Below are 22,743 nucleotides of genomic sequence, written 5' to 3' on the forward strand. Positions count from 1 at the left end.
TTTGGAGTATCCATCCCAAATTTTCACACGGACTATCTGTGCCCAATCTGTGGTAGAGCATTCCGAGCTCATATTGGTCTGATCAGCCACAGCTGGACACACTGAAACTTGACTTTATCATGGTGATGACAACAACCTATTCTATGTATGCTTCTTATCAGTTCTTTCTCTGGATATAAGTAGCATCTTTATATGTCCCTTATACGTCATTTTGGTTTTTTCTGTTAGGCAAAATGATTTATTCACTCAGAGTCATTCTTAAAACCACATTTCGGTAACTTTATACAATGGTCTGTTGCTTCTACTCATTTCATTTTTCAGTATTTCCTCCATATCTTTTTATGTTTTTCTAAAACATTTAAGTTGTCATTTCTTATAACACAGTAGTATCCCATCACAATCATATATGACAATTTGTTCAACCATTCCACAACTGTATTTCTACAGATTCCAGTACTTTGCTAGCACAAAGAGAGCTGCTATAAACATTTTAGAACATGAAGTGTCTTTTCGTTTTCCCCTAATCGTGTTTGTAAATAGACCAAATATAGGCATGTCCAAAGGGTTAGGGTTAGGATTCCCCTAAACTATGGTTCCAGATTGCCCTCAAAAATGTTTGGATCATAATACATTTCTGCCAACAATAAATTAATGTCACAATTTTTTTTAACATTTTCTCCATTATTTATCAATTTCTCCTGTAATTTTAGCAAATCTGGTAGGTTTGAAATAATGTCTCAAGGTTGCTGTGATCTACATTTTTCTAATCAATAGTGATTTAGAACATTTTTATATGACATTTCTACATTGGAAAACTGCCTGTTCTTGTCCTGTATCAATGAGAATGACTCATCTACTCAGAGATTTGAGAAAGTTCTAATTACTATTTGTGAATTTCCCTGCAGCTTATGTTTACTCGCTATTTTCCTTCTCAGTCTCTCCTTTTACCCTATCCCTGCTACCTTATCTTTTATTCTTACCCTCTTGTTCCTTATTTTACCTACTTCTCTAATACCTCCTCCATTATCTTCTCCCTCACTCTCCTAATCTTATTCTACATACACTTACAAAAATCCTTCTCTATCACTATCCCACAGTTTTCTCACCTTTCTCAAAATTCAGTAGACTTCTAAACCTCTTCAGATATATATGTTGTTTTTTTCTTGCACCCCTAAGTTTCCAACATTATCAGCCTTCCACACCCACCTGTTGCCTCTATATTAGGTATTCCTTCCATGCACCATTTTTGAGATCATGCCTCCTTTTACCTATTCTAGACAATGTTGATTAGAATCACCCCATCATACACATCAGTCACAACTTTTCTTTCAAGCTACCTTGGTAATGACAATAGTTTTGAGAATACAAGGACTACTTATTACTAATATTAATAACATTTTCATATATCATAAGTAAACAGTTTGACCTTAATCAGTGCCTTATAATTAGTCTTTAGTTAATTCCTTATGATTTTTCTGGTAACACAGGTAACAAGCCAACTGTTACACTCTCCTCTTTCACCCTTCTCAAGAGGCTTCTTAATTCCTCTTCACCTTCTTCATCAGAATGCTAACATCGGCATATGCGAGATTGTTGACATTTCTTCTGGTAACCTTAATTCCAGCTTCTGATTCTTCTAGCCTGGCATTTCACATGATGTACTTTGCATACAAGTTAAATAAAAAAGGTGACAACATACAACCTTATTGTCCTCCTTTTGCAATCTGAAACCAGTCAGTTGTTCCACGTTCAGTTCTGCCTGTTGCCTCTTGGCCCTCATACAGGTTCCTCGGTAGACAGGTAAGGTGATTTGGTACTCCCATGTGTTTGAGCACTTGCCACATTTTGCTGTTATCTAGTCAAAGGATTTAGTAGGTTTTTTTCTGAAACTCCCTTGATTTCCTCATAATCCAAAGAATATAGGGTTAGGGTTGACAACCTGGTGTCTACCTCCTATGCTTCCTTGAAAACCAGCCTGTTCTGGTCATTCTTGGTTCACATTTTGCTGAAGCCCAGCTTAAAGAAATTTAAGCATAAATTCACTGACATGTGAAACTACGTTGCTTGAAATTATTTTCTTGAAGAGTTTTCCTCTTTCCCATTCTATTGATTTCTTCCGTTTCTCTGCATTTCTCATTTAAGCAGAACGTATCTCTCCTTGCTATTCTCTGGAATTCTGCATTCACTTGAGTGTATCTTTCCCTTTCACTTCCCTTCTACCCTCAGCTATTTCTAGAGCCTCATCAGGCACCATTTTGGTTTCTTGCTCTTCTTTTTCTTTGAAATAATTTTTTTGTTGCTGCCTCTTGTCCAATACGGAGAACCTCTGTCCATGGTTCTTGAAACACTCTGTCTACCTGATCTGATCCTTCAATCTATTCCTCACCTCCACATGTGTATTCATAAGGGACGTTATTTAGGTCCTACCTATATGGTCTGATGGTTTTCCCTATTATAGAACACACTCACAGAAAAATTCTGCCAATAGTGTCTTTCAATGGTAAGTACAGATATGTGATCCTGTCAAATGTCATCCTGTCAACTGCAGTTGACCACAACAACTCTGCTCAAGGAAGGAATCCCACTGTGAATCAAGGCCGGGGTCTGCTGACACTAAGGTGGCTTAAAGGTGTAACTTGCACACATGCTCTTCCGGATTCAGTTTTATGATTTCCATCATCAGTGGTCAATCTATGAAACAAACATCATTTCATTCTTAGAAATAAGCTTCTAAACAACACCCATTGCCTCTTGAGCCAAAATTGGATGACCTCTGAGCAAGTTCACCCTCTAAGCTGATAAGATTTCATAATCTATTTCAAAGAGCAGGCTCCAAGGCACCCATTAAGTCCCCACCAGACTACCCAGAAAAGGAGCATTTACAAGGTCTTCTGTACTTCCCAAACAGTAGTTATCATTATTTATTTTAAAAAAAAAGTCTGCCCAATTAAATACTTACATTGCTAAGTGTTGTTAACCCATGGGTGAATAGCTGGATTCAATATTTCTAAAGAAAAGACCCCGCATCACCCTCTGGAACTTACTTTTTTATTAGCAACATTTCATACACGGGAGTTTCTCCAAAATCCCAAACAAAAAGAATAGAAAATGATAAATGATAATACGGATGTCTAATATGACATGAAGCTGTTGACAGTCAAATGACATGGATGCAGTTGAATGACTTTTGAAATTATGCTACATATAAAATCACTTTATTCACCTATCAGTTTACCACCGTGGGATGATTCCATTCATTGGCCAGTGTAGTGGACTTTAGATCTCATCACACTTATTTCTTATATTGACATTTCTCAACAGGTCACCTGCAGGACATGTTATGTGTATTTTGCATTCAGGTCTATCCAACCAACACAAGGCCAAATGTCACAACTATCCTAATAGCAGCACACATGTAACTTTACATGGTACCAGCTGGTTTGGGACAAACTCCGTCCCGTTAAATATGGACTTACACATACAAATGGTACCATAGAGAATCGCAGTTTCTTAAGGGCCATTGGCTGTCAGGACTTTCAATTATGGAGCCCACGAATTTCAGCTAGTCTGCTGCCCAAGTTGTACCCTGGCTCTCTTTCTGCACAGAAGGAAGAGGATGGGAGCCCCAAAGCAGAAGGGGTAAGGAAGATGGTGGAGCTATGGCAGAGGCAGAGTTCTCAGGGATGACCAGGTTGGGGGATTGGGACCCAGGTGGAATCTCAGCCCTGGGGTGGAGTTTGGAGGCCTAGGAGGAGTCTCTGCAAGAAGACAGGGCTCTCCTAGAGAAAACTCTAAGAGTGTTAGGTTCCAGAAAAGACTAGTTTCAGAAGGTGAGATGCTGACTGAGAAGACTGAAACCAGGAGGCTGAGATGAGGAGAGAGGACATTGTAAGAGCAGAAGGCCACCACTGGAAGAGCACAGCATCAGGAGATGGAGGTTGTTGACCAAGGATGAGCCAGGAGGCCAGTGGCCCTGGGTCAGAGTAAGTGGAGTAAAGGAGATGGAGTTGAGGCATTCCCTGGGGTGCAGGGCGTGGCTTGGGCAGGAGACACAGGTAGGGTCCTGAGGTCATAACAGTGTGCCATTGGAAGAAAGGGCTGATCCTGGGGTTCAGGGACCTCACAGGAGGGGGCTCTTTAGGACTGGGAGGACCCACCCTCAGGAAACTGGCTATAAACACAAAGCCTGTGTGCTGAGATCACTGCCTTCTGGAAGTCAACTCTTCAGGAGCAGGTCCCAGGTAAGCCTGGACCAGGATCCTACAAGGCATCAGGGTCCTACTGGCTCCCCTTCCTTTGTGCCTTATTTTTTTCCTTCTTGCATCCTGCTGAGCATTCTCCATCACCATCCCTCCAAGTCTAGCTACTACCTGGGTCCCTGTCCCTGAAACTTGACCAATCATTTCCCAAATGCCCCAGGGTACCACCCCCTACTTTATCATTGGATCCCACTGTCTCTATCTTCACATTTCTCTTATAGGACCCCAAGTGTCCTGGATCCCTGCCCCCAGCTCAAGGTTAGAGGTTCAGTTGTCCTGCCTTCATTCCAGGCCCCCTGTGAATTATTAATTTATAAAAGAGGGGCAGAGTTACAGGTACACCTTGCCCTTTGTATACTCTCCGGGAAGGACCACACTGAGCAGCAGGAAATGGGTGGCAATCACACTTTAAGGAGGCACAAAGACCAACTCTGAAGCTGTAGCAGTAGAGAGGAAGAGGGCAGAGCTCCCAGACTGGGAATGGGATGGGCAAGGGAGGCAGAATGAGGAAGAGAAGGGAGGGGGAGAGGCAAAGAACATCTCTCCCCCAACCATGGCTTAGAGGTGGGGTCACTAGGAAGTTTGGATTGGCCATGGCCAGGAATTCAGTGGACAACCTTGCCATCTTCCACATCTGCACAAGCTCCAAGTGCTCCCCAGAGCCTGCTTCAGCCACCTTCATGACCTTTGAAAGACATTGTTCTCACCTGTCCATTCCTGGGGAGGCCGGATAGTTCTTGTGCTTGGGCTTGGCACTTGCTACATCACCCATGGCTTTGTGGCTTTTCAGTAACCCTCAAGTTGACTCAGCCAGAGGCAGTTTACTAAATGTGGACACTGGGCATGCTGCAGCTTCTCGGGGTCACAGGGGAGAGTTGGGTGACAGGTGGACACCCAAGGAGTGGGAACATAACTCAGCAAGGCCTCACATCAGAGGTGATAGTCCCCCTTGAACAGCCATATACCCCAAAAGCAAGAGGAGTGGGGCTAAAGACAAGAGTAGGAGAACATCCACAGCATAGGGAACACCCATTGGACAGGCAGAATCAGGAGATCAGGTCTTGGTCAAACATCATCATCAAACATCATCAGGAGGCCAGTGCCCCTGGGTCAGAGAGTAGAAGGAGGAGGAAGGGAGGAGTGAGGTGTAAGAAGACAGGAAAGCGGATGGGGCTGATTATATGGACCTACTGTGCGCCAGCACCTTGTACACTTTAGCCCATTTGATTCTGCTGCCAGAATCAACAGGATCCTTGCTAGTGACATTCTGAGTAAGGCACACACACACAAATACATCCACGCACACCAACACACATGCACACGCAAAACTACAGACACACAAACATGCACACACATAGAAACACACATACAAACATTCAAATAGATATAGATGTACATTTAGCTTCTCTCCTTCTGAGGTCCTTAGGCAGAAAAAGGTAGAGAAAGGTGAATTTAAAAAAAATAATGAAAAAGAGTTCAAAGTAATAAATGGACTTTCGTCTTTGCAATAAAACCAAGACAACCATGTTTCTTTTTCTGAGTTATTTAATTATATTAATTATTCATTTTTCTTAATTAGCATTTGTTAAGCTACTAGCTAGGTGGTGTAGTGGATAGAGTCCTGGCCCTAAAATCTTTCAGAGTTCAGATGAGGCTTCAGGTATGTCCTAACTGGGTGACCCTGGCCAAGTCACTCAACCTTGTTTGCCTCAGCTTTCTCATCTCTCAAATGAGCTACAGAAGGAAATGCAAATCATTCTAGTATCTTTGCCAAGAAAAACCCAAGTGAGGTCAGGAAAAGCTGGACAGGGCCAAAGCTACTGGACAACAAGCTCCTAGTACATGGAAGGCAGGACTTGTGAAGGAGAGGCAAGCTGGTTCCTGAGGTCCTGACCTAGGGTGAGATTGGAGGAAAGGGCTCATCCTAGGGCTTCTGGGGCTTGGCCCTGGGGGGCTCTTGGGATTAGGAGGAGCCTCCCTAAGTGGGCTAGCAGAAAGCAGGAGCTGAGGTCCTTCTGTCTTCCCTGGAGATGAGATCCTTCTGCCTTCTTCCCTAGAGATGGGATTTCTCTTTCTTTCAGAAACTGACTCTGTGTGTGTAGGTCTCAGGTATGACTGAGCCAGGTTCCTACAAAGGTCCTGCCCTCTGCTGGCTGCCTTTGCCACTGGATCTCATCCTCCTCATCTGATCTTTGGTAAGTGTCTTCCAGATCCACCAGAATCATGCATCTCTCCTGGCCTGGCTTCTGTTGGAGGTACTGCAGGAAAATGGATCCTGAGGTGCCTGAGCTACTTATGTTGTTGGGGTGGGGTGTGTCTCCCCATCAGTTCCATTCCAAGTCACTGGCACCATAACTATCTGCCTGGAAGTTTGGTTAAAAGGGATAAACAGGGCAAGTGATGTATAAATTCATATTGTTTATTCCCTTAAGCACCCCAACATGTATGAACATCAAATAAGAGCTTTCATTCTGACTAATTTAGGCAAGTTGAGGAATACCTAGATATCCTTAGAGCAATCCCAACTTAGGATGTCTGTGTCACTCAAAAATTAACCTTTCCATTTGTTTTTAACCATAGCATGAGAAAGGAAATTTCTTAGTCAAATAAGTTGTAAATATGATAAAACAAGGGAATTGACCAAGTGCCAATTGAAATTACAATCCCAAGATGCCTGTTTCCCCTGCATAGCATATGTCCATAGATACCAGGATAAGAAAAGTCTCACTACTGAAGACAGTGCCACAAACAGGAAGACTGCTCCTGCTCAGCCTCATCCAATCCCACAGTTGCTGACACAGGAAGGGGCAGCTTTGGTTCACTCAGAGAGCAGAGCAAAGCTTGTCTGGCTCATTAGTTTGGCCCTTATTGGGGATCAAATGATCTTAAATGATTAACACTTCCTATGAGGGAGGGAAGAAGGAAGGAAGGAAGGAAGGAAGGAAGGAAGGAAGGAAGGAAGGAAGGAAGGAAGGAAGGAAGGAAGGAAGGAAGGAAGGAAGGGAGGGAGGGAGGGAGGGAGGGAGGGAGGGAGGGAGGGAGGGAGGGAAGGAAATAGTCCAACTGGAACAGGCCAGTTGGTCCCCAGTGGGGCAACCACTCCCCCTTACACAATGTGGTTCACCCTTGGTTCTCCACGCAGGGAGGGCAGGGTACTAGGTGGAGGGGCAGCTCTGACTGGTCTCATCCCATCTGGGATCCCCAAGTCCCCTACACCTCTTGAGTTTCTACAGAAGGATGGCCAGGGCAAGGGGGGGGGGGGGGGGGGGCGCGGCAGACGCAAGGGAAGGAGCCTTCCTGTTCAGAGCACTGTCCTTTCCAAGCCTGCCCTCCCTGCCTCCTCCTCCCTCTGTAGATGCAGTATTACTTTCAGGGAGTCTGGTGCCAGTTTTATCCTGCCAGTCTTTCTTCTCAGCGGAGGAGGGGGTGAGTGTGGAGGGAGGGGGAGGGGAGGGGATGGAGACACCGAGAGGAGGAGCTCTCACAGAGCAGGGAGGGCTGGAGTTTGGAGGCCTGGGAGGCGTTTAGGGCAGAGGAGGGATCATGGCACTGGAGAAGGCATTGCATGGGATGGGAGGCAGGGCTTAGGGAGGGGAGGCAGGCAGGATCTCTGAGCCCTAGCCCTGGGTGTGATTGGAAGAAAGGGCTCAGCCATACTGGGGGCCTGAGGGGCTGGAGGGGGTGGGGCTCCTCGGGATGAGAAGACCCTCCCAGAGTGGGCTGGGCAGGAGCAGGAAGTCTTTGAGCCCAGAATGCTCGGCTCTCCCTCCACTTCAAATCTTCCCCTTTGCCTGACTCTGTGCTCTCTCTGCCTTCCCCGGATACCAGTGCCTTCCTTTTGCAGCTGAGATCGCTCTCCTTTCCTGTGGTGCTGAGATCGCTCTGCTTTCCGGACGCCAGCTCTGTGCCTGAGGGTCCCAGGTAGGGCTGAGCCAGAGCACGGCACCTCCTCCCCCGCTTCCCCATTTCCTGGCTTCCCCTGGCTGCCAGTGCAATTCAGTCTCCTTCTCATCTGACCTCATGGTGAGTGTCCTCCAGGTCTGCCAGGAGAACACCTTCCTCCCAAGCCTGGCTCCTGGATGAGCTCCCTGCCCCTACAACTTTCCCAGACTCCCCATCACTTCCTAAATTCCTGCCTCACCTTCCCCAGATTTACCATTGGATAACACTTTTCCAGACTGCAGACTGCCCGTAGGATTCTGGGAGTCCTGATTTCAGCCTCCTGTCAGGCTCCCGTGTCCTGTCTCCCAGTCCCCTAATCTCTAACGTCTTGGTTAGGAATTCCATTATCTTGCTTCAGATCTGCCCCCCCCACTTTGGAGATCCACGAATCCTACCTTCCTTCCTAACTACCCAGGCTTGAACACAGTTACTAAAGCTCTTTCCTGGTCCCCTTTCTCTGCACCCATGGCTCTGGGGCTGCTTCCTTGTCAGAACCCAGGCATGTGGTTCCCTGACTCTGGTTTCCCTTTGGGGATTCCAAGTCTAAGCTCTACCAGGGCATCCCAACAGTCCTCCCAAGCTCCCAGTGAGACCTCAGGACACAGTTATCCTCCTTCCCAAGGCTCAGTGTCCCCCTGGATCCTTTCTATCCCTCCAGTGTCCCTGACCTCCCTCCATGAGCTATGTTAGATGATCTTGCCTCCCAGACCCTACCCCTGCTCCCCGCCCCCCCAGGCCTCTTGCTGCCCTGCCTCAGATCCCATGCCAGGGGGCTGAATCACAGACTGCATATTGTCTCCCAGTCTCAGGCTTCCCCTGATCTCTCCCTGGTGACTCCATCAAAGAGCCCTCCCCCTCCTCAACTTTCCCTACCTTCTCTCTCTCCTAGATCAAGTAGTCTGTATGTATTCTAGATGAGGTGTATATGATTCAGGGAGGGGGGAGTCAGGGAGGGCAGAGGACTATGTGGAGGGAGGAGTCATTGAGGCTTTGACTGGTCTCATCCCATCTGGGATTTCAAGTCCCCTCTTCCTCCTGGGGCTCTGGGAGAATGGGGAGCAGGAGGACAGTGGAGAAGGAGCAAGGGAGGCAGGGCAGTCCTGTTCCTGTTCAGACCATCTCCATTTCTAAACCTGGCCCTCCCTGCTTCCTCCCTCCCACTGCACGGTGGAGTCTTTCCCCTTAGGGGTGCCCAGGGCCTTTGTAACTCCTGTGGGGCCTCAACCTTGTGAATCCCTCTAGGTCAACCTGCTGCCTGGAAAGAAAAGAGCAAGACCTCTCCCCCTCTGGGATCTTTCTCCCTGCCTAGCTCAGCTGGCTGAGGACCCAGGCCTGGCCCCAGAAGGGAGTCTGGAGCCAGAAGGAATGACCCCTGGGAGTCACAGTCCCTCTCCTCAGGTGAGTGCAGTCTGTGCCCAGACATCAGCCCCTGAGGCCATTGCCATAGATGTAGAGCATGGTCTATGAAACTGCCAGTATGATCTTCATGGAGCATTTTTGTACAAGGATAGACATTCAAAGCCCTTTATAACCCACTCCCCCCAACCTTTCCAGTCTTCTTACAGCTGACTCCCCAACATATACCCTTACTCCCACTGGCCCTGGCCTCCTGGCTTCTCTCAGCTCTAGGCACTTTCAATGCCTGTCCCCAAGCCTGGAATCCTCTCCCTCCCCAGCTCAGACTACTGACCTCACTGTCTTCCTTTAAGTCCCCTCCAACAACTACAAAGCCCCAGGAAGCCTTCCCTAACCCTCTTCATCCTTCCTCCTTCCCTCTTCCAGTCACAGCCTGTTTGTCCCAGCCTTGCTTCCTTTGGATATATTGGTTTGCTTGGTGTCTCCCCCATTAGATGCTGACCTCCTTGAGGGCAGGGACTGCCTTCTGCCTCTTTTTCTATCCCCAGTGCTTAGCATTGTGCCCAGCACATAATAGGTGCTTTATAAATGTCTATGGAAATGGATTGACCATTTCTAGTCCTTGAGGAGACCTTGTCACATCACTCTCTTCTCCCTGGGCTGTCTCCTCCTCCCCCCTTTCCTATATCTCCCCTGGTTGTCATGTAGAGCCACCAGAGGACCTTCTCCTGCAGGCAGGATGTCAGAAGGCTCTGTCCATGATACCCCCTGCCATCCCCTGCACTCTTACCTCCCCAGAGTTCCTGCTTCATCCCTGTGTGCCTGTGTACTTTCAGAAAGAAATGTCTTACTTAGAGAACAAGAGGATTTAGAAATTCTTGGGAATCTCAAAAACTGGAAAGGAGACATAAATTCCTCAGTTGGTCAGAAGTCAGACACTAGACTAAAGGAAGTGAAAGGTGAAACATAGATTCCAAAGAGCCCTGAAATCTGGCATCTGAAAGAAGAAATCACAGTGCTGAAAAAAGGAAATGGTGATTTTGTGCCCAGGATGGAGAGTTGGTTCCAAACATCAGAATCTCTGATAAAGTGAATCCTATGCTTATAATAGAAATAAAAGAAAATGCATTGGGAGGCCCTCAGATTTTAAGCTTATTGACCACACAATAGTGTGGATGTAGCAAGTTGGAAATAGAGATGAACCCTTCCAATTATCAAGGAATATCTGATTGTGGGGATTAAAATTGTCCAACCCACAAAAAAAGGAGACTGAGGCAGAGCTCTGAGCCAATGGCACTGCATTAAAGGACCCATGATCCCCTCTAATAAGTGACCTTGATATCTTCCTCAGGATCTAAGATTTCCCCTTCTTCTGGTACCTTGTTTTTATAAGGGCTTCATACCAGATTTGTTCCCTGGACATTCTAAAGCAGTCATACACAATCCAGAAGGCCATTGGTTGACTTGTGACTCTTAAGCTAAAAGAAACAAAACTGATGTGTCAGCAGGGTCATGAGTTGGGTGAAGCAGGAACATCTCCACTGATCAGGTGGTCACAAGATGGATAGGCTCCTCCTTAGCTTAGGCAGGAGGAGATGGTACAAGCTATACACACCCTGCAAGAATATATGGTGGGGACCCACGGGATGATTTTTTCTGTCATTCCACCACCCAGGCTTGGTTTGGTGTTAAGTTCCCAAAGATCTCATGCCTGCTTGAGATCTTTCTTCCGGGCGCGAATGAATGAGGCAGGAGGAAGGATGGTATGCACTCCGTTTATTCTCAGCTAGCTCAGAGTACATATAGGCATTCTACTTCCATTCAAGCAAGAAGTTTGTAAACACCATGTGCTGAGCTTACGTGCTTGGCTGTTGTTGTTCTTGCTCAAGATAATTGTGAAGGTTGGTAATTGCATAGGGGTGGTCCATCACATAAGTCATGCAAGGACATGATGTCTCAAAGAGATTTCTCCTGAGGGCATCATGACCCTGATAACCCAAGAGCTCCAGACCCCTTATAGTTTGGTGAGGGCATTTGAGCCAAACAGGATGGAGATATCTTGGTCAACATTCTTGTGGTTGTGCAAGTGAACACAACTGGTAAACAAGCAATAAAAATTGCATTCAAGTTCAATGCATATTATGTGGCCTCCTGCTGCCCTGCCTCAGGTCCCATGCCAGGGGACTAAATCCTAGACTGCATTTTTTCTCCCAATCTCAGGCTTCCCCTGATCACTCCCTGGTGACTCCATCCAAGAGCACTCCCCCTCCTCAACTTTCCCTACCTTCTCTCTCTCCTAGATCAAGCAGTCTTTATGTATTCTACATAATGTATGGGACAGCTCGGTGGTGGGTGCGTGGCAATGAAGGCTGAACACACACACAGATATTTCCGTGTGACTTATACAAAGTGTGAATTAATACAATGTTTATTCTTAGACCTAGTATTTGGTGATTAGCTAGATGAATGTATTAAAATCATTACAACAGACATTACCCCTTAGAGCATCACAGTGGCCTGACTAATGCTGTTTGAGTAGGGGTCCTCAGTGAGGTATTTCTCTCGTAGTCTCAGACCTGACCAGCCTCTCTTCATTTGTTCTGCCAGTCAGCCTCTTAACTCATCCTCCTGACTCTTGTTCTACCAAGTTTCTACACTTCTCCATGGGCGTTTATGTTATTTATTTCCCATAAAGAAACTGGCAACATTTTTCTGATGAATGAGCTCAAACCAAATCCAGCTTAATTGAATATTGGTTTTTATTAACCAAGAGGAAACCTCCCTCTCCATCACTGCTCTTGTTCAGTCATATTCAAGGCTTTATAAACCATTTAGAGTTTCTCTTGATGAAGTGGTTTGCCATTTTCTTCTTCAGTTCATTTTGCAATTGAGGGAACTGAGGCAAGCAGGGTTAAGTGACTTGTCCAGGGTCACACAGCTAGTAACTTTCTGAGGCCAGATTTGAACTTAGGAAGATGGTATCATCCTGATACCAAGCTCTGTGTTCTACCCTAACTTTCCTTTCCTCATCATAGTTACTTTTATTTCTAGGTAATTAGTTTTATCTGCCAGGCCTAGAGGCCTGTGTGGGCTACCCGAGTCTTCTTACCTCACCTCCGAGGTCTTCGGTTGGCCAAAACCAGATGCTCATATGAGAGAAAGGACGTTCCAGAGTCGAACAAAGGTTGAGCTTTATTTCAGGGTCTCGGTTACAAGTGCAAGGGGGTCTTCCTTAGGAGGAAGAGGGGGAGATTTCCTAAGGAGGCTAAGATCTTAAGGGATTGGAAGTAGAAGTACAAGTGGGGAGAGAGGGGGAGGGAAGAGAGGAAAGAAGAGAAGCGGAGCCTACTGTCCTCTTGGCTCCTCACGTGCTAAGAGAGCTTTCAGGCTTCCTCAATCCTACTTAACCTTCAGCCGCACAGTTTGCATCTGAATACCGTGCTGTTAGATAACAATAGTGTGCCCAGATCCGGGACAATCTCGAGGGCGGGGAGATCTCTCTCCCATCACGTTTCTCACGGGAAGAGGCGGAATTACTCGAGATAGCTCGGTTCACCTCGATTCCCAGCCGTTTCCTGGGGGGGTCTCGTGAGAGCTCTAAGATTTAGAAGCTCCCACCTTTACCCGCCCGAGACTGTCCACACGGAATTGAGCTTCCAATCCCAACATTTATCATTAAGGAATGTATGTCATAGACAAATGAAAACACTCAGAAAGGAAAGGCATAAGCTATTTTGGCTATGACTCATCATCTCCAGAGTGACCTCAAGTCTTCAATGTAACAAGAGATAACAGTCCTTCATTTGGCTGGGGATTGTCTCTTACCCCAAACCAATTTCAGTAAATATCTCTTTAGAATCCTCTTCCTGATAATACTTTATTTCAGCCATTCAGGAAACAAACTAGAGCTTTTCCTTAACTTTGTTCTCTTTTAAGTGATCACATTAAATGCTTTTTCCCAGAATGCCATGGAACTGCCAGCATCAAACAGACTTTTCACAGAATTTTCTTTAAAACATTTCACTTATTAATTAGAAATTATTAAGGAAAAGTGCCCTCAAGTTCTAAAACAAGAGAGAAAGTAGAAATAGAAAAAATCCACCATTCGCCACCTGAGAGAGATGCCAAGAGGAAAACTTACATGAATGTCATAACCAAGTTTTAAAACTTCCAGGTTAAGGAGCAAATATTGCAAGCAAGAAGAAAAAAATCATTTCAATCCTGTGGAAATCTAGTTAGGATTTCACAAGAAATAACAGATTCTACTCTAAAAGACTGAAGGTTTGGGGACATTATATTTGAAAGGGTTAGGGTTCAAGAAAAACTTACCCAGAAAAGTTGAGTGTAATCCTGAAAGGAAAAAAATTGCTATTTGATGAATTGAAAGACTTAGGTTTGTAACAGAGAGTAAAACTCATTTGAAAATTCAATATAAAAAATCCAGGAGAAATATAAGGAAAACATCATGGACTGATTATTAGGCCTCTATTAAGGTCAAACTATTTACTTATTGTGTAGGTATGGAAAAGTTATCAGTGTTCTTAAAACTGTCATCATTACTAAGGTAGTTTGAAAGAAACGTGGTGGGTAAGTTGCTTATGATGGGGTGATGATAAATAAGTGGTAGGAAAAATCAAAAGGGAGAAATGATATTGGAAAAAGGAAGTGTGCAAAGAACTCAGAGAGTAAGCAAATAAGAGTGGAAGGCTGGTAATATTGGAACTTTACTCTCATCTGGGTTGAAAAACAAACATGTACATGTGAAAAGGTGTAGAAGTCTTCTGAACATCTAGAGAGGTGAGATAATTGGGAAACAGAATTGGGGAGGAGGGAGTTTTCAGGGGCATAGGAACACAGGGATTTAGGAAGGTTGAGGAGAGAATGGGGGGACTTTTGGAGGCCTTGTGGATTGAAATTAAGGGGAAGGAAATAGGGGACTCTTGGAATGTGGGGTGGAGATCATAAAGTAAAAGCAGTAAGGTAAAAAGAGAGGGTAAAAGGGAAAGTCATGAGTAAAATAAGTTGGAAAGAAAGTCACAGATAGTAATTATCATGTGGAATGTAATTGAGATGTTGACAGCAACCGGCTTTGTCGTGACAAAGAACTGGACCTTTCAGGGAAAGGCTGAACAGGTTGTGGTGTGTGGTTGTGATGGAATGCTACTGTGCTCTAAGAAAGGATGAGCTCAGTGATGTTAGAAAAACCTGGAAAGATTTGCACGAAATGATTAAGAGCAAAGTGAACAGAAAAATGAGGACACTCGTACAGTAACAGCAATACTGTGGTCTGAAGAATTTGAACAAATAAGCCATTTTGACAATTCTAAAGACACAAATTAAAAATAAAGGGCATGTAAAGAATGATACTATGGGCATCAAAAGAAAGAACTGACAAATGGTAGTATGGATGGAATAATTTTACACGTCTATATGTTTGTATACATATACATACAAACATATATATGCACATACACATATACATGGTAGCCATCTCTAGGGTTGGGGTGGGGGGAGAAAGAAAAGAAATTTCTATGGTAACCGTTGTACATTTCATGAAATACCCAGCTGTGCATGGGAGATTTGCAGTTTTCTCTGCAATCCATTCTTTTCATTGTTCTTTTATGGAAATGCTTATTTCCTCCTTCAATTTTAAATAACATATTTTTGTAAAAAAGATAAAATTGTGTTCCTGATCCTAAGGAGCTCACATTCTCATATAGGAGATAACAAGCAATCATTTTGTACATATAAGATCTATTTGTTATATAAAGTATTCTCATACATACATATGCATATGTGGATATAAACATAAGTATATACATATAACATGTAACGTATAAATTTGGTTTGCGCCTTCCCCTTTCTCTGATCCATGGTTTGTCTGCTTTGGTCTCTGCGTCTTTTGGATTTAAGTAAGTCTTCCTGTAACTCCATTCATTATGAAAGGAAATTAATGAATTCTGGAGTTTAAGATGGATATGCATGTAAGAGATAATAAAAAGAATATTTTAAAAAGGAATATCTCACTTATATCAGTTCTGATGAAGGAAATGTTTTCCATCACTCTCTGTCAATCTCCCTGAAAGATCCACCTATCACTGATCATAGAAAATGTTTTTCTCAAAATTCACTTAGGCTCTCAAAGACTGTGGTTTTAGGAGTTAACTCTGATTCTCATAAAGGGCATGACCTTTGGGAAAATTCTTTCTCTGTGCTTCAGTTTTTGTTCTGTAAGTTAACGAATGTTGGATTATTAAAATCTGCAGTTTCCTTCAGCTCTCCATTCTGTGACTTTTAATGATTTAGGGATTGGTGATGTTCAAGGATGTGGCTGTGGACTTCTCCCAGGAGGAGTGGGGCCTGTTGGACCATGCTCAGAAGGAGATATACAAGGAGGTCATGCTGGAGAATGCCTGGAACCTGCTCTCCCTGAGTAAGGACATTTCCTCTGGTAATGCTGAGTCTGCCATCAAAGGGATGTCTTCATCCTCTGGTGTGCAGGGTTTAGAGCATTTATCACTTATTAGAGAGAACAGTGTTGGTCTCCTGTCCTGCTGCTTGGTGTTTCCTCTAGAAAGTCTTTGCTTTGTGGGACAGGAGCCTGAGGATTTCCTTGTTGCTCCTGAGGCTTCTCACCTCTAGGCAGCTTCAAATTAGTGTGGAAGGATCTGAGACACGGAACCAGCCTCAGGGTCATTCGGTCTGACCTCCACCTGGACAGGAATTGTGTCTGCCAAGTCTCTGAAAGCTGCTCAGGTGGCTTCTCCTTACAAGCCTGTCCTCTCTGGGATGGGTCTAGGATCTGGAATATTCTCCTTTTAAACAGGCATCAATTATGACTACTAATTGTCCCCCCTTTAGCAACTTTGTCCTGAATCCTCCTTCCTATTACCCTCAAATTCCAACAGAGATGGTGAGAAAGGAAGGGTGAAAGCATTTATTTTTACCTACTGTATACCAGGTGCTGGACCCAGGGCTTTCTTTACAATATTATGTCACTTCATCCTCACAACAGCCTTCTGTGTTAGGGGATATTATTCTCCCCATTTGACAATTGAGGAAACTGAGGCAAATGGAGGTTAAGAGACTAGTCCTGTGGCACACAGCTGGTAACTGTCAGAGTTGGCTTTAGACTCTGGCACGTGTCACTCTAGGCCCAGGGCACTCTCCACTGCACTATGAGCTGCCTTTCATTTCTAGAGAATGGAAAGTGTGCTATGAGTCCACCCTTCTATGACGAAGGTTCACCAAGACCAAATTTACTGATTCCCTCCTGGTTCCATGATCTTCTCCCCCACTTTTCCCCAAAACTCAGAAAAGAAATGCCATGAGACTGTCTTTCTAGAGTCCTGGGAATCACCTTGGGGTCCTTGCTTACATGTCCCTCGCTTTCCCAGGATTAACAGACTGTCCAAGAAATAGAATTTGGACCAACTAGGGTTTATTGAGTTTGCCAACAGGAGACTCTCACATGAAGAGGCAAAGATGCCCCAAATGAGCAGTAGACAAGGCGTCCGTAGGTTTTAGGGAGTGAAGAAAAGTGGGGAGACAGTGTGAAAGGTGGCTGGACAATGCTGCTGTTTTGGGGGCTTCAGGGTAGTCTTGCACAATAACCCTTTTTGGAATTTAATTTTAATTTAATTGTTTTATTAATGATTATTACATAATTTATATATTTTATTTTACTATTATTATCATTGTTTATTTTATATTTTGTATACATTTATATGTATTATTAAATTTGTATATTTAATACAAGTATTAATTACATATACCTTAAGCAATTTAATTAAAATTCCGTTTTTGGAATGAGGAGTTTCTACTAGAATGGGACTTGACAGGATGAGGGGCAGAGGTCTGGCTCTTTCTCAGAATGGGTTGTACAACAGGATGATGTGCCACATCCTGTTTTGGGTGCCTAGCATCACAAGCACTAATGGGTGAGTGCAGTCTTATGTGTGTGAACATAGTTGTGTGAATCTCAGAATGCGGTAGCTCTGGGTCTGAATTCCTTTCTCTAAAGATAACTGAATGCCAGGTTTCTCTTCATGCTCATCCCTGACTGACTCCCCATGCCCAGGGCTACCAGTTCCCAGAGAAGACGTGATCTCTTATTTTGAGCAAAGGGAAGCACCATGGATGCTGGAGCAAGAAGGTCTGGGGAGCTGCTGTCCAGGTGAGTGAGGTGAAATCATGAGAGCTGTGATTAAGAGAGGCTGCCATGTGTTGTAGTTAGGGAGGTCCTCAGTGTGGGGACTGGAAGACCTGACTAGGAATTCTTTTTCAAATATTTCTCAGCAGTGGCTTCGTGGGTCAATCACTGAACCATTAAGTCTCAGTTTCTCCATCTGTAATGAGAGGGATTTGGACTCCATGGCCTTTCAGTTCCCTTGCAGTGATCAATCTATCCTTAAAGAAGTCATTATTTAGAATTTTGGAGCATGAAAGTGAAAAAAGGGTTAGCGCAACCTATATGAGCTCTTTCCTAGACTTTCTCCAAGTCAACAAACTTCTAAGTGCCTCCTCTGTTCCAGACCCTGTGCAAAATCCTGAGTACATAGATCAATGTAAGGGATGTCCTCTGCTCCCATGGAGCTCACAGTCTGGGGGGCAGAGAGCTTGCCAGCAACTATATAGAAACCTACTATGGACAGGATCAATTGGAACTGGTCCAGAGAAGGAAGGCCCTAAATTTCAGGAGGACTGGGAAAGGCTTATGGTGGGAGGTGGGTTCTAGCTGGGGATTCAGGGAAGCCAGGGAGAACATTCTAGGCCACAGAGATGGTGACAAAAACCCACAAAATTTGGAGGTGGGGCAAAAAGGAAGCCTAAAGCAATGGATTATAACATATGGGGGAAAGGGTGGAAGGGAGAAATAAGGCTAGAAGAATGATGAAGGGCTTTCACAGACTAGAGAAGGTTTTAGATTTCATTCTTTTGCTGGGGAGCCATGGGAGGCTGTTGAGTACAAAGGGATATGATCAGGTCAAAGCTTAAGGAAGATAAACTTGGTAACTGGATGGAGGATTGACTAGACTTGGGGGAGAATTGAGGCAGCTGGACCAACCAGCAGGCTTTTACATTGTGTCAGATGTGGGATGAGCGGAGTCTGAACCAAGAAAGTGACACTATTGAGATAAAAGGGGTCTATGGAATGATGTTACCAAGGTGGAATTAACAGGACTTTGCAACTGATTGAACATGGTGTTCAGGAGTGTGAATGTATGAGAGTTGATGAGGAGTGTATGACTTTTCATTTCTGACCCTGGACTCTTGGAAGGATGCCTTGGATAGCATTAGGAATGGAAGAATATGGGAGGGTTGGAGGAAAGGGAATGAGTTTCCTTTTGAATATGGTAGAAGTAGAACCTAGAAAGGGAAATGTCACTAAAATCTAGGGAGGATAGTATCAAAAAAGGGGGAGACTGACAGGGTCAGAGTGTGCAGAGAAGTCAAGAATTAGGATTAAGAAATGGCCATTGAATTTTAGCAATTTTGAGATTGTTGGTCATTTTTGAGAGATGTGTTTCACTTGAACAGTGAGTTTGGGAGGTAGTGTGCATTGAGTTTCTCTTTTTTTTTTTTATTCTTATAAATACCCAAATGAACTCTAAAGAGAAATGAAGAAAGGAGTTATCCACATAGAGGGAAAGAGCTGATAAAGAGAGATACGTCTAGAATAATTTTACATAAGTGTACCTAGGTCTGTCAGTCTTGGCTTGTCTTGGACAGGGTAGGAAAAAAAGAAAAAATAGAGAGTTTCAAAAAAAAAAAAGCCTGGAAAGGAATTGGAGATACCAAATAGACATGGCCATCTCCAAGTGTTTAGCCATAAAATGGAGAAAGCTATTGAGCACTGTCTCATGGGGATGCTTGGACCAAGGGAGAGCATTTTAAGTACTAGAGAGAAATCATTTTATTTGTGGTAATAGAGAAAGAGTCATCAGTGTGGGACATTGTGAAAATTGGTGGAAAAAAAAAGATCCTAGAGGAGAAATACAGAGAGGCAGATAAGAGGGTATGATTTGCACATGTGAGGGGCTTTTCTTTAGCAAGTAGAAGAAGATCTGTTTTTGTAGCAAGGTTGTATTGTTCCATGATGGTTTCATGATGGGCTCTACTGTGTTGTAATGGCAAGTAAAATAGGATCTTTTGCTGGTTTGTTTGTTTTTTTGTATAATCAAGAAATGTAATGCCTCTGTTGGAATGTGACTAGGGAGGATTTGTAAGGAGGTCCATGCTTTGGTTCTTAAGGGATGTGATGCCCTCTGGCTCTAAAAAGGATGAGATTTTACTTTGGAGCTTAGTTTTGTAAGAATGTTCAGCCAGATGAGGACTCTGGGAGGCCCCTAAGGAGCCCCCTGGCTTTGAGAACCCAGATGTCCTGCTTCCTGTCTGGTAACTATGGTCAGACAGCAGTACCTGTCTGTTGAATTATGGTCAGGCAGAGAAAGCCATGTCTGTTGATCTTTTAATTTCTCTGTATTTTCTTTGAAGTTTGGGGTGCTGACTCCCCCGAAGTAAGTGAATGATATGTGTGCTTGGTTAGAGGAATGATAGATGTGCTTGATTAAAGTGATTGCTAACCCCCCAAAAGTTGCCCTTCCTTTTGTGAATGCAGATCTAAGAACCTGTGATAGCAGGCCCACCTGTGTACATTAGGGTTCTTACTGATACGTATGCATGCCTGGTGATGATGGTTTTCCAATAGCCTGCTCTCACTGCTGCAAGAACATAAACCCAAGTAAGATCTTGATCAGGTGATTTCAGGTTTAATGAGATGTGATTACAAGGTAGACCAAGATTGACAGTTAGACTCCAGTCAAGTGATAGACAGATACCAAGGATCTTTGCATGCCTGTGACCATTTGCACATGAATGTCTAACATTCTTGGAAGTTTGGAAACAATTTGATGTCAAGTTGAGAAAGTGAAAGAATATGTTGCGCTCGGTCAGAAACAGTCACAGTTTGAGGTACTCACTTCAAAATCCCCTAAACCAGTGCGTTCCTGATCATGATAGTTTGGAATCACTGCAAAAAGACAGCAGTTAAGATTGAAACGTGCACATGCATTTTTGTCCCAGGAGCCAAATACCTTTATAATCCAATTGGACAATTATTTACCACTTCAGGTGCCACTGACAAATTTTTAGCTCAAATCCCTTGGACTGTTTTCCCAGTCCTTCAAGAAGTTTGTGAATCTTGAAAGGGAAAAGGTGTAAGAAGACCAATAGTGAAGTATGCTGGCCATTTCTGTATAGAATAGTGGTAAACTAAAATTCCTGTATCAGACACATATTTTCAGACATGGGCAATCCATACATTTTTAAAATTGGGTTTCATAAAAGGCTTCTAACTGTATTTTAGTGAGCAGAGGTATTTAAAGATATTTTTTAAAAAGACATAAGTAATGGCTATCTCAAATTAATGGATCAGAACACAATTCCTTATGCCATAGATAAAAAAAGTGTTGGCATTCTACATGTAACCTGAGATAATGCAACAGACAACCTAAGATTGAAAGTGATTCCCAGGGAAAGCACATTGATTATATAGTATATGTGAACGAAATGGCATTGCAGCTATGAGGAAAGGATTGAAAGTGGAGATAGTTTGTAGAGTGCTCTGGACAGAGCAGGCCCACTCACATGGTTTAGAATCTAGTCTCAGAGGCTGGGAATTCCGTCAAGTCACTCAGCCATTCTGAGCTCATGGTCTGAGTTGTGAATGTGGAAAGAATGATGGCCCTACCTGTGTCACAGGTTTGTTGTGATGATTCAATGTAAATTCATGCATGAAGCTCTTTGGAAATGAAATCATCCTTGGGATGCGAGCTAAGGGCATTTTAGAGGGATTGTTTCTGCACTTTTAAAATGTTTCTCTTGCCTGGGGAAATAGAAAGTAACTGAATTTTTATCCTGCCTAGGGAGCAAAGGGGATATAAATATAAATATATGTGTGTATGTATACTGATTATTTGTTTTATTGTTGGTTTTTTTCTCTCATAAGGAGAGGTCAGAGTTGAAATGAAGGAAATTACTGAAGGTCTAAGCCTTTCTATGGAAAAAACTGACAAGGAAATATTGATGAGTGATGGTGCCTCTTACTTCAGTTGGAGAGAAGTCTGCAAAACACTTGAGAAAATCCACACTACAGAGAAATATTATGACTGTAAACAACATGGAAAGGTGTTTACAGACAGGAAATATCTTGTTGCACATCAGAGAATCCACACTGCAGAGAAACCTTATAAATGTTATCAATGTGGAAAGACTTTTACATGGAAGGAAAGCATTGTTAAACATGAAAGAATCCATACTGGAGAGAAACCTTATGAATGTAATCAGTGTGGAAAGGCTTTTAGAGAGAAGAGATGTCTTATTGCACATCAGAAAATACATACTGGAGAGAAACTGTATGAATGTCATCAGTGTGGAAAGGCTTTTATACAGAAGGCTTGGCTTATTATACATCAGAGAGCACACACTGGAGAGAAACCTTACCAATGTAATCAATGTGAAAAGGCTTTTAGAGAGAAGTCATCTCTTATTGCACATCAGAGAATCCACACGGGAGAGAAACTCTATGAATGTAATCAGTGTGGAAAGACTTATATACAGAAAGACAGTCTTGTTGAACATCAGAGAATCCACACTGGAGAGAAACCTTATGCATGCAGTCAATGTGGAAAGACTTTCAGATGTAGGAGGTCTATTGCTGAACATCACAGGATCCACACTGGAGAGAAACCGTATGAGTGTAATCAATGTGGAGAGGCTTTCAGGGAAAAGAGAGGTCTTGCTGTACATCAGACAGTCCACACTGGAGAGAAACCTTATGAATGTAATCAATGTGGAAAGGGTTTTAAATGGTGTGCCAGTCTTATTCTACATCAGAGAATTCACACTGGAGAGAAACCTTATGAATGTACCCAGTGTGGAAAGGCTTTTACACAGAGGAACAGTCTTACCCAACATCAGAGAATACACACTGGAGAGAAACCTTAAGAATGTAATCATGGTTATAAAGCCTTCTGGATAAAATCAGTCTTTGTTTATCATCAGAGAATTCGTGGGAGATATAGGAATCTTGTAACTGACCTGAGTAAGGAAAGGCATTGACATGGAGTACAGACCTTATTAGCAGAAAATTCACTCTGGGTACAAGCCATCTATGGAATCAATG

The 22,743-nt window shown here is 43.6% G+C and overlaps 1 protein-coding gene across 1 annotated transcript in view; it reads left to right on the plus strand.

Annotated features, from left to right (window-relative positions):
* Nucleotides 1–7,981: 7,981 nt before the first annotated feature.
* The window catches only part of LOC140502777 (uncharacterized), a 70,537-nt gene continuing 55,775 nt past the window's right edge, over nt 7,982–22,743 (plus strand). The window contains 5 exon segments of the mRNA XM_072606774.1: nt 7,982–8,180; nt 9,444–9,599; nt 15,864–15,990; nt 17,638–17,733; nt 21,568–22,569. Of these exon segments, the coding sequence (XP_072462875.1) occupies nt 9,567–9,599; nt 15,864–15,990; nt 17,638–17,733; nt 21,568–22,569 (1,258 nt within the window). The 5' untranslated portion in view covers nt 7,982–8,180; nt 9,444–9,566.

The sequence above is a fragment of the Notamacropus eugenii genome, chromosome 4, assembly GCF_028372415.1.
Source record: "Notamacropus eugenii isolate mMacEug1 chromosome 4, mMacEug1.pri_v2, whole genome shotgun sequence".
Classification (NCBI taxonomy): domain Eukaryota; kingdom Metazoa; phylum Chordata; class Mammalia; order Diprotodontia; family Macropodidae; genus Notamacropus; species Notamacropus eugenii.